The sequence below is a fragment of the Chlorocebus sabaeus genome, chromosome 1 (genome assembly GCF_047675955.1).
Source record: "Chlorocebus sabaeus isolate Y175 chromosome 1, mChlSab1.0.hap1, whole genome shotgun sequence".
NCBI lineage: Eukaryota > Metazoa > Chordata > Mammalia > Primates > Cercopithecidae > Chlorocebus > Chlorocebus sabaeus.
Window position 1 is genome coordinate 83,138,077 of NC_132904.1, and position 14,303 is coordinate 83,152,379.

A 14,303-nucleotide genomic window follows, 5' to 3' on the forward strand; every position below is an offset into this window, starting at 1 on the left:
CAGTTCTACGGAGTCAGAATTTGTATTCAAAAAGATCTCCAGATGATTTGTATGCCATTCAAGTTTGAGATGCACTGAACTAGATGGCCTCTCTAGGTGAGGTACTAGTTTCCTGCCTTGGCTAGAGGGAGTTTTCTGCTCTTCCGAGTCTGTTTCAGGACAGCCTTTTGCCTCCCTGAAAGGAGGCGTTGCGCAAAGCATTTACCACCAGATGGCGCCAAAGGTATTCCATCAGAGATGATCCCGCAGACACTGCACTCTGGATGGGTGTTTTTCTTTTTGGATGTCAACTGTCTTCTGGGGTTATATGCAGGTTGAATAACGGGTTACTCACAGAAATTCAGTGCTGGATGGGGATTGGAGATAATGGCATTTAACAGCTGTACAAATGAGGAAACTGACAGAGAAAGGTGGCTTGGCCCTGTCAGTCACCCAAAGCAGGGAGACCTGGGGGTTTCCTTCCTAGGTTTGCTTCCATCCCTTCCCAATCTCTGCTGCTCGGACAGCCCTTCCTGACTATAGTTGAAGGCAGCAGGAGAGGTGTTATGGGGTTTCTCTGGGGAAGGACGGAGCAGGGTGTTAGCAGAGGCAGAGGGAAGTGAACTTAGGCAGTAGATGTCAACATTCAGCTGTACCTCTGGAAGGGGAGGGGAACTCAAAACAATGGGAAATCTGATGGGAAACAGTCACACATTACAATAAAAGGATGCAAGGTCAGCTGCCATTTATTGATCACTCTTACTGTGGCCTTGGCTCTGTGCTGTGTGCTTACCAGCACAGCACTGGCTCAATTAATCTTCCCAACAACTCCATGAGGTAGGGACTACTGTGCTCCTATTTTTTGCCCTTAAAAGTGGAGAGTGAGGCTCAAAGGAAATAGAACTAATCAGGACAGAACTTCTGAATCCTATCACCACTAAGTCTTCAGACCCACTGCCTCCATGTCCACGTACTTGCCTTTCCCCCGTTACCATTGATGCCTCCCTGCTCCTAGCTAAAGCACCACTTGTCTATTGGATCCCATCATTCTTGCCTACTTTTCCTGTTATTCCCACTCCTATTTCCTGCATATTCAATTTTGCCCTCTCTACTGTATCATTCTCATCAGCATACAAATACACTGTAAAACTTCCATCTTTAAAAAGCCCTCCCTTGGCCCTATGTGTCCCACCCTATTTCTCACTCTCCTTTATAGCCAAACTCTTCTAAAGAGCTGAATATATTAACTACATCTAGTTCCTTACTCCTTGGTCCCCATGAAACCCAGTCCAATCAAATGACTGACCCACCTCTTGTCAGGGTCCCCAAGTACCTCCAGGTGACCAAATTCAGTAACCAGTTCTCAGCCTTCTTCTTTCTTGACCTCTTAGCAGCATTTGGTACTGTTGCCCATTCTTTCCTTTGGGAAACTATTTCTGCACTTGGCTTCTGGAACCCCACACTCATTGGGTACCTCACTGGCTACTTCTCCCTGCTCTCCTTCCTGGCATCCTGCTGTGAGGCCATCCTCTGAGGTAGCAAGCTGTTCTAACTACAGGCTAGAACTCAAGAGGAGAAACAGTGGTTCTCAAGCTCCAAATTACAAAATTTGGCAAACAAAGTTATCTGCATTTTTGGGGTGCTCTTGGGCTATGCACTAGGGATTTAAAACTGGAGAGGAAGCTACTTAGCTGTTTCAAGGTAAGCACTCTGAGAAGCCCATGGGTCCAGGGATGTGCTGGAACATGGCTTGTGCCCATAAATGCCATGGGCAGCTGAAAGTGTGACTGGTTATTCCTATTCATGATGAAAGAAAAAGTTTTCTTTTCAGAGGGAGCTTTCCATAATTACATTTCCTGCCAACTGAGTACTTGAGGTTGTAGGTTCAGGAAATAGCACAAAAGGACATGCTGAAAATGTAGTTTCTGCTTTTAATAGTCAGATTTGACAACGTTAAAGGAGTTTCCATGCTGAACAACAGATTATTGGAGGAAATAATTTACTCTTTATCAGATAAGGGAAGACTTCTGACCCAGGCAGCAAGAAAGACAGAGTTAGGCTCTGTCAGGGTCTGGCCACGGTGGCTTTGGAGGTCTGGGTTCCTATTGGGACAGAACAACCTCTGCTATGAGGCCACACCTGCTTCCATGATCCATATGAATTACATTTCTATGGTAGCTACTGCCATTCATTTATTCATTAGTATGTGCTGAGTGTTTGTTCTGGGCCTTCTCTGGACTAGGCTTTGAATAAATAAAGACAAATAAAAGTCTTATTCTCAAATAAAACTCTCAAGGAGTTGCCAGCACAAGTGTTCCAAAAATTCAGGTTCCCCTTTATTGGACACCAAGCAAAGGCCTTCTAGACTACTTCACTGCAATTTCTGTGTCATAAGGGAATTTTCTGGAGCTCCTGGACTCTCTAGAGGGCAGTTCCCTGGCCCCTGGAGAAGGTAGGGTTAGGCGTATTTTGCCACAATTTGGAAGGAACCCGAAGGAATAATGATCATCTTCTTGACTTCTCTGAAGTTTTGACTGTTGCAGTAGCTAACAGGGGAGGTCTCGGAGGAGCCAGATACATGAGATCCACATGAACTTGAGGACTAGGGACAGCCCTGGAAGTGAAGAACAGCCTCAGAACACAGGACTTAGTGAAGAGGAAGGCTTTGGGAACAGGGGAGAGAAAAGGTTAAAGAGGCCAGGAGAAGTTTCACTGCAGGGGGAGAGATCAAGGAAAGGCCTAGAACTGCTACTCAGTGTGTGTAGCGGTGGTGGTGGGTGACAGAGAGGGCAGGTGACCCCCGACAGCTGGAAATAATCCCTGGCATCTTGTAAACAAGACAAACGAGCTGCACGAAGTCTTCAGAGATGAGCCATTCCTGCCTGTCTGCCTCTTCCTTATTGTGGCATCTGAAGCCTATGCAAAGTCCCCTACACCTTCCCTCTCCAACAAGGTCATCATCTTCCAGGGATGTATTTTGCATTTCTTGGCTGAGAGCCCCACTCCTCTCCCTGGGGAACTTTGAAGCATTCTGTAAAGTGGGTGACCACTGTCCAGTGTTACTCCCAGATCCTGGGGAAGAGTGGGATCATTTAGAGTCTGTGGCTTGGCCCTGGATGCATTATCCTGGGAGAGTGAAATGAGCCTTTATGGACAAACAGAAAGTAGTGAAGAACAGAAAGAGAATTCTAGGCAGAGGGACCAGCACATTCAAAATCATGGAGTTGGCAGAAAACTCACAGAAGAGTGACTAATACAATGGGTTGGAATAACAGGGTATATGGGGAAAAGGGGAGAAAACTGAGATGGGGTCCTGCCTCTCTTCTCCCCAGAGTTCCCCAGTCCTGTGCTCACATGTGGCCCTCTCCTCACCTCCACCAAATTCTCTGCCTTAAGTCTCATCTTTCCTTCTTCCCTCCCATATCTATGTGTCAGGAGCCTACTAAGCATCAGAGATTTTAGTAATAGGTACCATGAACTGAGTACTGCTACGTGCCTGTCCCTATCTATACATCACTGCAATCCTTACAACAATTCAGTGCCATAAATGGGTGCTGGAAATACTTATCAAGGAATTGGCCTATACGACAACCAACCATAACAGATGCTAGCCTTACAAGAGCACCCTGGCCATTCTGGTGGTACTAGCTGATGAGCAGTTGTGGCTGTTAAAACTGATAAGTCCATTTTACATATAAGGAAAGGAAGGTACTGAGAATTTCAGCCATTTGGCCAAAGCCACAAAACAGGAAAATGGGGATTCAGACCTAGGCTTGTCTTGGTGCAATGCCTGATTGTTAAGCATTGGGCTCACAGGGGTGCTAACAGCCTGACATAACACACAGGAACCTTGATGTGCTGTCTGGCCTGGAGATTTAGCAGGATTGGTGGGCAAGGCAGGTCCAGTGAAGGCTGGCCAGGTGGAGGATGCTGCAGAGCTGATGAGCCAGTGGGGCTTTCCTGGCTCCAGCCATGCTGTGTGGTCAGCTTGCACGTGGAGGCCAGAGACCCACAGAAACTGGGCCAGCAGCACCCTGGACCTGGCCCCTTGTGTGGCTCTTCTTCCTTCCCCTGTCCCCAGCGTGACCATTCCCACTTCCTTTCCCCTTCTAGGCCTTTCTGTCCTCCCTAAGAGCAGAGATGCTTCTCTGGTCCCAGCTGAAACAACAAAAGTCACCTGAGCCTCCGCCTTTTCCAAAATTCCTGAGAGGCTGCCAGCAACAAGTCAGTGCATTGGCGGCTCTGATCACCAAGGACCAGCCTGGGCCTGGGCCGATGCTTTATGTGGGTCTGAGCTGGGGTAGGAGGCAAAGATGATCAGAAGCCCTGGCGATCTCTCTTTCCTTCAAGTGCTGGGGCTCCAGAGGCCCAGCCCTGTGGGGTCAGTGATTCTGAGCCCATGGTACAGTGGGACTGGTTGGGAGACAGTCAAATAATGTGCCCCGGGCTCCTGATCTGCACCAGGCGTGGCCCTGCCCTCTGGGAGATCAGTAGAGTGGAGCTTTCGAGGATTTAATTCTATCTATCCACTGAGGATGTAAGGCTAGGCTGGTGTTCAGAGTAGGCAGCATGACCCTAGTCTCATTTTCATGTGGGTCGCTCTGTTCCAGCCCCCTCCATGTGTGGTTCCCAAGAAGATTCTGAGAATCTGTTTCCAGCTCCCATGTGTGGTGTGGTTTGGTTTCTGTTTACGACTGTGATTCTGCATTGCTTCCTCCTCCCTCCCACACTCCTTCTCGCCCCTTCACTCTCAACCTTCTGTGGTTCTGTGCATGGAGGTGCTCCTCTCCCATTATGAGCATGGCTTGTAGTCTTAAGTGGCATTGCTCCTTACTTTGTATTTGGAGATAAAGGGGGACAATTCCAGCATGGGCTGTATCTTCCGTGTTGGCTCATTAGTACTGGAATTCCTTACTAGTCTTCTCATTGTCCATTTAACAATGAGAACACACATCACAGGCTTCTGGTCTGGACTCATCCCTAACCAGCTTGGGACCGTGGGCCTCATCTTCAGGTCTGCATTCTGTAGGAGGTAGAGGAAGGAATGGGAATGATAGGGAGGACAGGATGAGAGCAGCAGGATGCCAGGAAGCAGCGACACCCGCACTGTTCCAGCAGGGTCTGGAATTTCATCCTTAACGAGAAGACACCCTCCACCACCTCACACGTGCAGGAGCAACAGGCAGCCTGATGCCATGGAGAGAGTGAGAATTCCAAGTCAGACATAATGGGGTTCCAGTTCCAGCTTTGTGTCTGTCTGACTGTGTGGCCGTGAGCAACCTTTAACCCCCAGGCTTCAGTTTCCTCATTAGTGACATGGGACAGCTGTGTTTGTCCCCCAGTGAGGGAGGGGGAGATGTTGCCAGGCACTTGTAAGATAGTGAGGATGAAAAGCACTTTCAACCTAAAGTTCTATGTGCATACAAAATGTTACTTGGTACAGTTTGGGTCCCCTGGACGCAGATTCTGAGATATACTGGAGTGTTCAGGATGTTTTTAGGAATTGCCCTTGTGGGAAGGAAGGGAAGGAAGCAGAATGGGTTGAGGGGAAGTTAAGCTGTGATGCAGGCCCCAAAGCCTCAGTCAACTCCATGGGGAGCTTGAGTTGTCCTGTACTGGGCTAAAATAGTTAAGCCTTTATATTCCCTCATCACTGGTGAGGCCAGCTCCTGGTGGGGTGGCAAGGTGGCTCGCTCTCTCTGAGGCTCTGCAGGATGTGCTGACAGTCTTGCTGTCAGATGGGCAACAAGTCTTTCCTTGAAGGAGGATCTGGGTGGTGCATGCCCATGCCCACCTCTTTATGGTTGTTAATGATACGGTCACACCTAAACATCAGGCTGAGCTGATCAAAGGCTGGTTCTCATAGGGCTCCTGCCATTCCAGCACTATTTGCCAGCTGTCCTCATGAGTTCTAGATTGATGGCTTTGGTCTTGAATTTCTCAGAAAAGAATGGTAAATCCCTCTTCTCTTTGCTCTGGGACCCAGAAAACTATCCCACTTGGTTTTGCCTGGGAGCAAAATTGACTGTAGAGGCAAGACGCAAAAACCAATGAATGTAAACAAATGAATTGATTTAATTAAAAACAAACAGCTCCTTGTGTCTGCATGTGGGGTTACACATGTGAATATGTATGAGCACATGTAGAGGTGCATTTATGTGTGAGCACAATCAATCCTTGAACAACATGGGGAAGAGCTGCATGAGTCCACTTATATGCAGATTTTTTCAATACATATATTTTTAAAATTTTGGAGGTTTCTAACAATTTGAAAAAACTCACAGATGAACTGTGTAGCCTAGAAATATCAAAAAAAATTAAGAAGTATGTCATGTACACATAAAATAGGGGTAGATACTAGTCTATTTATGTGTTAATCTACTATTTTTATGTTATTAGTAAGGCTTCTGGTCAATAGTCGGCTCTTAGTAGCTAAGTTTCTGGAGAGGCAAAAGTTATGCATATTTTTTACTGTATGGAGTGTTGGCACCTGTAACCATCACCTTGTTCAAGGGTCAGCTGTACATTAATGATGACCTGGACAACAGAGAGGCTGCAGGGGCAGGCGTCCAGTGTAGACACACCCACATGAACAGGTGAGTGTGCTTATGAGGATGTCAGTTTGTGTGTGTAGACACCATTCGTATATTCTTTAAACATTTATTAGGTGTCTATCAGGTAGCAAGCACAGTGCTGGGAGTTGGGGAACAAGAATGGATAAGGCAATTGTTCCTGCCTCCAGAAGCTTATTATCTTCTGGGAAGGCAGACAATGCATTACAGGCTTTTGGGGTGCAATGAGGTAAGAGAACTGACAGAGGGGAACACCTGAGGGACACCCAAATCAGACTGATGGGCCTTCCCTGGGCAGGAGACCCTGGAGCTGAGTCTTTAAGGGTGAGTAGGAGTTACTCCGGTAAAGATGATGGGAAAGGGCAAGCAGGGCTTTCAAACACAGAAAGAAATGGCAGGTAAGGAGGTGAGAGGAGTAAAATAAAAGGAAGGGCAGAGAGCAGAGGAGAGATCCCAAAGTCTTATATTTTCATTGAAGGGGTGAGAATTTTCTCATGAAGAGAGGGTGGCATGGTGACTGATACTTTCATCTCCGAGGCACATTCTGGCAGCAGTGCAGGGGCGGATGGGGGCTGGGGGGCTGCAGGGCCTGGCTGTGTTTAGGAGGATGTATACACATGTGGCTGTCTGTGTGTCTATACAGCTGGAGGCTGTGCACCAGGTGTGCCGCCTGCATGGACTTGTTTTCCACTTCCACCCTCTGGCCTTGGCAGCCCGGTGGGCTCAGGGGACTGGCTGTCCTTCTGCTGATTCATAGGTGAATTCATGCTGGGGAGCCGGTCAGGGTCTAGCAAGCAGGTGCTTCCTCAGGGCCACAGGCACACTCCCACCTGCTGGTCTGACACTGAGGTGAATGAGGGCAGTGAGAAAATGCTTCCCTCTACCAGCGCATCTTCCTGGACTGCACAGTCCCATCTGTGCTGTGTCCTGGCTTGTGTGGGTGAGGCTGGCCTAGCTCAGCCAATGCCTGTCCCAGGTCTATACAGCAGGGTAAAGGAGAGACAGAATGGAGACAGGCTGGCAGGGAGTGCCATGTCCCAGCTTTCTCCTTTTGTGTCTCCCCTCTCTCTGGATACCCACTCTTCAGGCACTGAAGTCATATATTTTAAACTCAATTTTCTAATAGTGTGTTCTAACTGTACTATCTTGCCTCTTGAAAATTTATGACAAATACAAAAAATCATCTATCACATTTCTTATACTTTGCAATATGGACCATAATGGGGAAAAAAAGGCAACTCGGTTTGTAATATAAGACCTGGGAATGGCATGGTGAATGGTTATAGACTGCAATTTAGAGTATGAATGCCTGGGCTCAAATCTCAACTCTATGCTTAGTGGCTATAAAAGTTACTTACTCTTTTTCTGTTTCAGTGTCTTTATTCATAAGACAGAGATACTAATGTCTGATTGGTTTAAAAGTGTAGAGTGCTTAGAACAGAACCCGATATACAATAAGCATTCAGCGATTAATCTTAGCTATTATTACCTGAGTTTGAGTTCTCTGAGATCTATCCCTGACTCACTTGAAGAAAAGTTATGACCTCTTCAGGCCTCTGGAGAAGTCATCTGTAAAATGAGAAGTTGGCCAACCTTTAACAATCCAGGGCCAATACCTGTCTCTTGCCAACTTATTCTTTCCACCTGACATGGATCTTTGGTTTAAAAAGATTGCTTCGCAAACTTCATTTGTTAAAAAATCATCAAGGTTTCTCTTGGACTTTACAAAATGCTAGGAACAGCTCACAATGCTCCTTCCTGTGCACTCCTAGATCAAGTGAGATGAATCCCTTTCCACTCCAGCTTCGGACACTGTTAACTCCACAGTAAGAAGCAAGCACCTTCAGATATTTCTGGGTCACAGAACAGATGACCAAAGGGATCCTGAACTAGAAGCTGCTTCATGTTGACTTTGGAAGGCTCTGGGTTCCTGGTATCAGTGTCTCTCTCAGGGTCATTATGAGCAACAAACACTTCAGTCAAAACCAGAGAAGGAATTGTCCTGACTTCCCGACTGAGACATGCCTTATATTTGGAAAGCCTAAAAGCAAGTTATTATGGTTGAGGAAGGCCGTTTTTATGGTGATTGATGCTTTGTCTGATGAGTTTTATGGGTTAGTACTTTCTATAGTATTAGCTTTGTAAATTTTCACCATGCTCTTTCAAGGCAGTTGTTATCCTCTCTATTGACTAGATGATGAAACTGTGGTCAGAGAATTGACTGGTTCACATTTAACTTACTAGTAAATTACGGTATTGTTTAGAATTTCTTACATACATTAAATTACATAATTCTTACCTACCTCATTTTGTAAAAAGGGAAACTGAATTCAAAGAATTAAGAATTAGCCAAGTAGGAGTTGAATCTAAGTTGAATGTTCTTTCTTCAACAGCTGCTGGCAGCAAACCAGCTATGAGGTGACAGTCCTTCCCCACCCCTTTGGCATCCCAGTGAGGTTTGAGAATATAAGTTAGTCCCCTGTGGCTTCATCAGGTGGGGTGGAAACCTACCTTGGATATCATCATTGAACATGCAGTACTTGTTGCGGTATTTGTTGAGCAGGCGGAAGGCATTGGCATTGGCAAAGTCTTCAAATTGGATGAGGCAATTTATTCCAAACCTGTGTGGAGGGAAAGGAAGAAACCCATGATTGCCTCCCTGAGGCAGATCCCTGACAGATCCCAGCTTGCACTGTGGGGTGAGGAGGAGCAGGCCAGGGGTGGGAAGTGGCATGGCTCCTTCATCTGTGTTTTTGCCACTGGACTCCTGGGCTTGGAGCTCTGCCTGCCCTATCATGGATGAGCATGGTGAAGGGAGAGAGTAGGACCCTGGGTTTGGTGGCCAGCCAAGCCAGCATCACTGTAGCTAAGCTGTGCTGGTGGCTTCCATGGCTTCCATGGCCAGCCCTGGGAGTGACAAGAGGGCCAAGGAGGGGCCTGCCCTCTCTGTAGCCTGTGGCCACCTGAGACCCCAGAAGAAAGCTCACTCCACATCCAAGCGCATGCAGACAGACCAGCTTCCCCACCACAAGTAGGTGGGGAGCCCCTGCATCCTCCAAATATCTCTCTTGCTGGACCCTGACACCTGGAGTTCCTCCACTAGAGACTCCTCTGGCACCAGGCATTGTTCTCTGGTAAGATGAAAAGATGGTTAGGAAAGGCTACTACAATAAGACACTGTTATCTACTAACATCTTGGTGAAGTTGTTCTCCAACTTGCAGGTGTAGAAGAATCAGTGACTAACCTTGTTTAAAAAGCAGGTCACCAGGCCCATCTCACAGAGTCTCACTCGGTGAGTGTGGGATGGGGTCAGAAACCTGCATTTTGAACAAACACCCCAGATGGTTCTGATTCTGAGAGCCCAGAGAACCCTGAGAAACAATGCCTTGTGGGTGAAGACAATGGCCATTAAGATGCTTGATATGACTTATTTAAAATCCATGCTAGCATTGCCTCCTAGATTTTATGGCCTTCCCTTAAAAATGACTGAGTTCATTAGAGTTTTGTAACCTATTTTTCCTTTTAACATTGCCTGAAAGGAAGCTGAGAGTGAAGTTTTTGCTCATTTGCAACAGGCCACCTCAGCCTGGGCTTCTGCACACAAATTTCCCATTTACTCCATTCTTGCTCTTTGATCCTGGTGTTTGATAGTTTGATAGTTTTGTTTATGTTTCTTAGCCTTTCTGGAAGCAAATGTAGTATGGATTATTAAAAACTACTTAATACATGGATAAAAATAGGCTTCATCTCATGGGTCAATTTGTGACTGAGTAACAGCATCTGAGGTCATGTCATTGAGAAAAAAATGTCCTGATTGATCCATAAGAGGTGTCAGGGCATGTAACAGGTAGAAGTGGCCTGCCCTTCCAACCGAGTGTGACCTATAGGCTTGGAACCAGCTTGGGACCAGCTGTGGAAAGATTTATTACCTTGTTAGAGAGGGTGGGTGGGGCACACGCTCGGTGGGCTTCCTGTGCTCTCGGGGTATCTTTCTGATGAGGTTGGTGGCTATGAAGGAGTGAGGAGCACTGAAATGGCCCACAAAACATTTTTTCCAACCTTATAATTTTGTGCATGACTTATGCTGTCCAGCAGAAATACCAGTGGGTGGGCAAATATTTGTTCCTGCCATGGTCCTTCCAGAACCTTAGCTAGTCAAGGCTGTTGGTGGAAGGACTGGGAGATGGATTCACATTACAGGGGCGGAAACACAGGGGCAGTGACTTGCCACAGCCCAGTGCTTAGAGTGCTGGGCGTGGGTCAGAAGGCCATAGGCCAGACCTGGCTCTCCACATTCAACTGAGTTACCTGCACATGTCACTTCACCTCTCTATTCTACCTCAGTCTCCCATCCGTCAATGGGCACAACAATATCTGCCTGGCCAACATCTGTGAACTGTTGTGAGGGTTAAAACCTGAGGGTAAGGTTTTCCTCCAGCTTTACTGAGGCATAATTAACAAATACAAATTGCATATATTTAAGGTATACAATGTGATGATTTGATATATGTGTATGATGTGAAATGATAACCACAACCATGCTAATTACCATATCCATCACCTCACATAGTTACTGTTTTGTGTGTGGTAAGAAAACTCAAGATCTACTTTCTTAGCAAATTTCGACTATACAATACAGTATTACTAACTGAAGCCTGAGGGTAATTTTTAGACCGTAAAATGCTAAACACAAATGCCATTCTGGCCACAATTCTTATTCACAGTCATAGAACAAATGCTAATGGAGGTCGGGTGGGGGGCTCACTGTGTCTCCCCACCCACCATCCAGCCCTGTTTTCCTTGTACTATGAATAGAAATGATAAATAAAACCTCCCATGCACAAATATAATGCTATGCTCACCAAGCCAAAATTTATTGTGAATTTCAAGTATTTGGACTGGGTGGGGAGGAACAGAATGTCTTTGGTTACTGGTGACATTTTGCTATATATAATTTCTACAAGATTCCCAGTGTTGCCCCACAACTGGCCTGGAGCTAAAACGCTGAAAAGGTCAGACAACAAAACAATGTGATGAACGTTTTGTCTCTCTCTCTCTCAATCTCTCTCTCTCTCTCAATCTCCCTCTCTCTCTCTGTGTGTGTGTGTCTCTCTCTCTCTCTCTTTCTGTCTCTCTCTCTCTCTCTCTCACACACACACACACACCCCTTTAAGTAACAACACCATTCACTCACTGAGGTAAAATTAAGGCAATAATTATAAATAAATACCTTTGTTCAGTACATGATTATTATTTATATTTAATTCAGTTTTAGATAAGAAACCCCTCCCCCCTTCCATGGAGCAATTTGATGGAATAGTGAATAAAACCTTATTAATTGAGGTCACTTTAATCCTAGCTTGGAATTGCATAAAAGACCATGTGAATCACCTATCCAATAATCTGGACTCAGAGTTCCTAGAACTCACTGGATTTAAGGACCCCCAGAACTCCTCTCTGTCTTAGGTACCCATCCGCTGGCTGCTTCCTGAACCTTTTATCACCAGGAACTACTCCTACTCTAGGATTTCACACTGTCCTATCTCAGTCTCTGACCACAACCTTTCCTTCTATGTCCTTCCCTTCCACTGCACCTGCTGTTTGTCTGCACCAAGACCTCTGGGCCCTTCACCATGTTATTCTAGTCCCTCAGACTCTCCATTATGGCTTTTCATGAAACCAGACCACTATCCAGTCTGAGCGAAAGGTGGTTACTTCATGGTGCTACTGTCTTAGCACCATCCATTCAACCATCATCTACCTATTCATCTATCATCATCCAACCATCCATTATCCATTCATCCATCCATCCATCCATCCATCCATCCATCCATCCATCCATCCATCATTCATTTAGCCATCCATCCATCCATCCATCCATCCATCCATCCATCCATCCATTAACCCATCCATAAATTCATGCATCCAAAAACATTTATTGAGCACCTATGATGATCTGTACTATAGCTTAATGTTTTAGGAAGGGATGGATCTATGAAAGAGTTGGTGGAAGCTTAGTGTTTGGAGTTTGCCTGCCAACTCTTTAAACTAATTAAAAACCAATTAAGAACAGAAAATTTCAAAGTGGAAATTTAAATGGCTTAGTGGATAAAAAAACATTTCTCAATTCATCCCTGTATATCCAAATACAGGTAATGAGCTTTCACTGTAACACTAATCTAAATGTTATCAATTGCCTTACATATTCATTAAAATACTAACAACAATGATTAAAAAAATAGCTAGCTTTTATCAAGTGTTTATTACCTCCTGGGCACCATGCAGAGCTCTTTACATACATTATCTTAATTTATCTTCTCATCACTTTATGATGTAGGTGCTGTTTCCAGAGAAGGAATCTAGAGCTACAGATTGCAAGTTATTTGCCCACAGGCTATTTACTCTATTGTGCTTGGTAAGTGGTGGAGATGGAATTTAAATCTGGTTCTATCTGACTCCAAAACCAGCCTCAGTTTAATTTTAATAGCCTTACAGGTTCTTAAAAAAATAAAGCTAAACAGGTAATAAAGCTGGATTTCTTTCTCCACTGAGAAAGATCATAGGTGTGGTGAAGAAAACATTGACCAGGGAGACAGAGAAAATGCAGGCGTCTTGGCTGAGTCCCCTCTCTCTGTCTGGGTCTCAGTTTGCTGGTCTGAGAGCATTGGAGGAGTAGCATAACCTACTTAATATTTGGGACTGGAATTGAATACTAGAAGCTTCACTCAGATATTTCTACAAGTCCAGAGCAGGGAGGTCAGACATTTCTCTATGAGAGCAACATGTGAGGAACATTTGGGGAGTCAGTGCCTTAGAGCCCTTTGTGCTTACACAAACCAGACCAGCTGAGTGAACTGGGCGAGGCAGCCACCCTCCAGGTCATACTGTGGAACACAGGCAGAAGAAGTCCTGCTCTCAGCTCCCTACTCAGGGCTCTGGGCAGCTTCCCGATTCTAGTGCTGGCAGCAGCCTGCTGTCTGACCTTCTGTCCTGTGAGAAGCTCCCCCGTACCAGAGAGGGTCCTGCTCATCTGCCCCCGTTTTGCAATTTTGAACTCTTCACCCTCCAACCCTGGCAGGGGCCGACGAACACTGATGCTTCTCCAGTGGAGAATTCCTGCAATGGAGAAAGAGGCACCTTCCCAAGCCACACAGATAGCTTCCCAGACTTCCCAACCCTGGGGGCTCAGCTGGGAAATGGCCTTGGAGCAGCCAGGGAAGGCATTCCAAAGCCAGGGCTCACTTAGAGACACAAAGCTAATGAGTGGATGTTTGATTTTTTTTTCCTCAGTACTCAGGCAAGGGGAAGCCGGCAAACAGTGACCTGTGCCTGGGAGTCCTGGTGAGCTGTATGTGACAGTGTGATGATACCCAGGCCATGACCAACAGTGCCAGCACTTGCCACCTGGGACACATCCTTCCATGGGTAGGAGGGCCCGAGGTGGCTGTTCTGCCCTTCTCCCCGACGTGTGAACCAAATGCAGAGTGAGGGATGTTGGTGGTGCAGAACATTCCAGGGGCTGCAGACCTAGTTTCTCTTTTCCATAGGTCAGGACCTGCCATTTTTTCAAACACCTGGGTCTGACATCTTTCAGGCCTGAACAAACATGAGGGACTGGGAGGAACAGGTGAACTTGCTCAACCTGCCTCTAAATAGCATGACTAAAAGCTACCTCTCGTATTTCCATGGGAGTCCATTCTGCTCCCCTCCCCGCAGAAAAAACTCACAGGCAAGACTTCCACAGCAGAGCG

At 46.1% G+C, this 14,303-nt stretch overlaps 1 protein-coding gene across 1 annotated transcript in view; it reads right to left on the reverse strand.

Annotated features, from left to right (window-relative positions):
• Positions 1–14,303, reverse strand: part of ME3 (malic enzyme 3) — a 225,187-nt gene that overhangs the window by 14,109 nt on the left and 196,775 nt on the right. Inside the window, exon 8 of the mRNA XM_008020439.3 lies at positions 9,063–9,172. Within this exon, the coding sequence (XP_008018630.1) occupies positions 9,063–9,172 (110 nt within the window). The remainder of the gene's footprint in view (positions 1–9,062; positions 9,173–14,303) is intronic.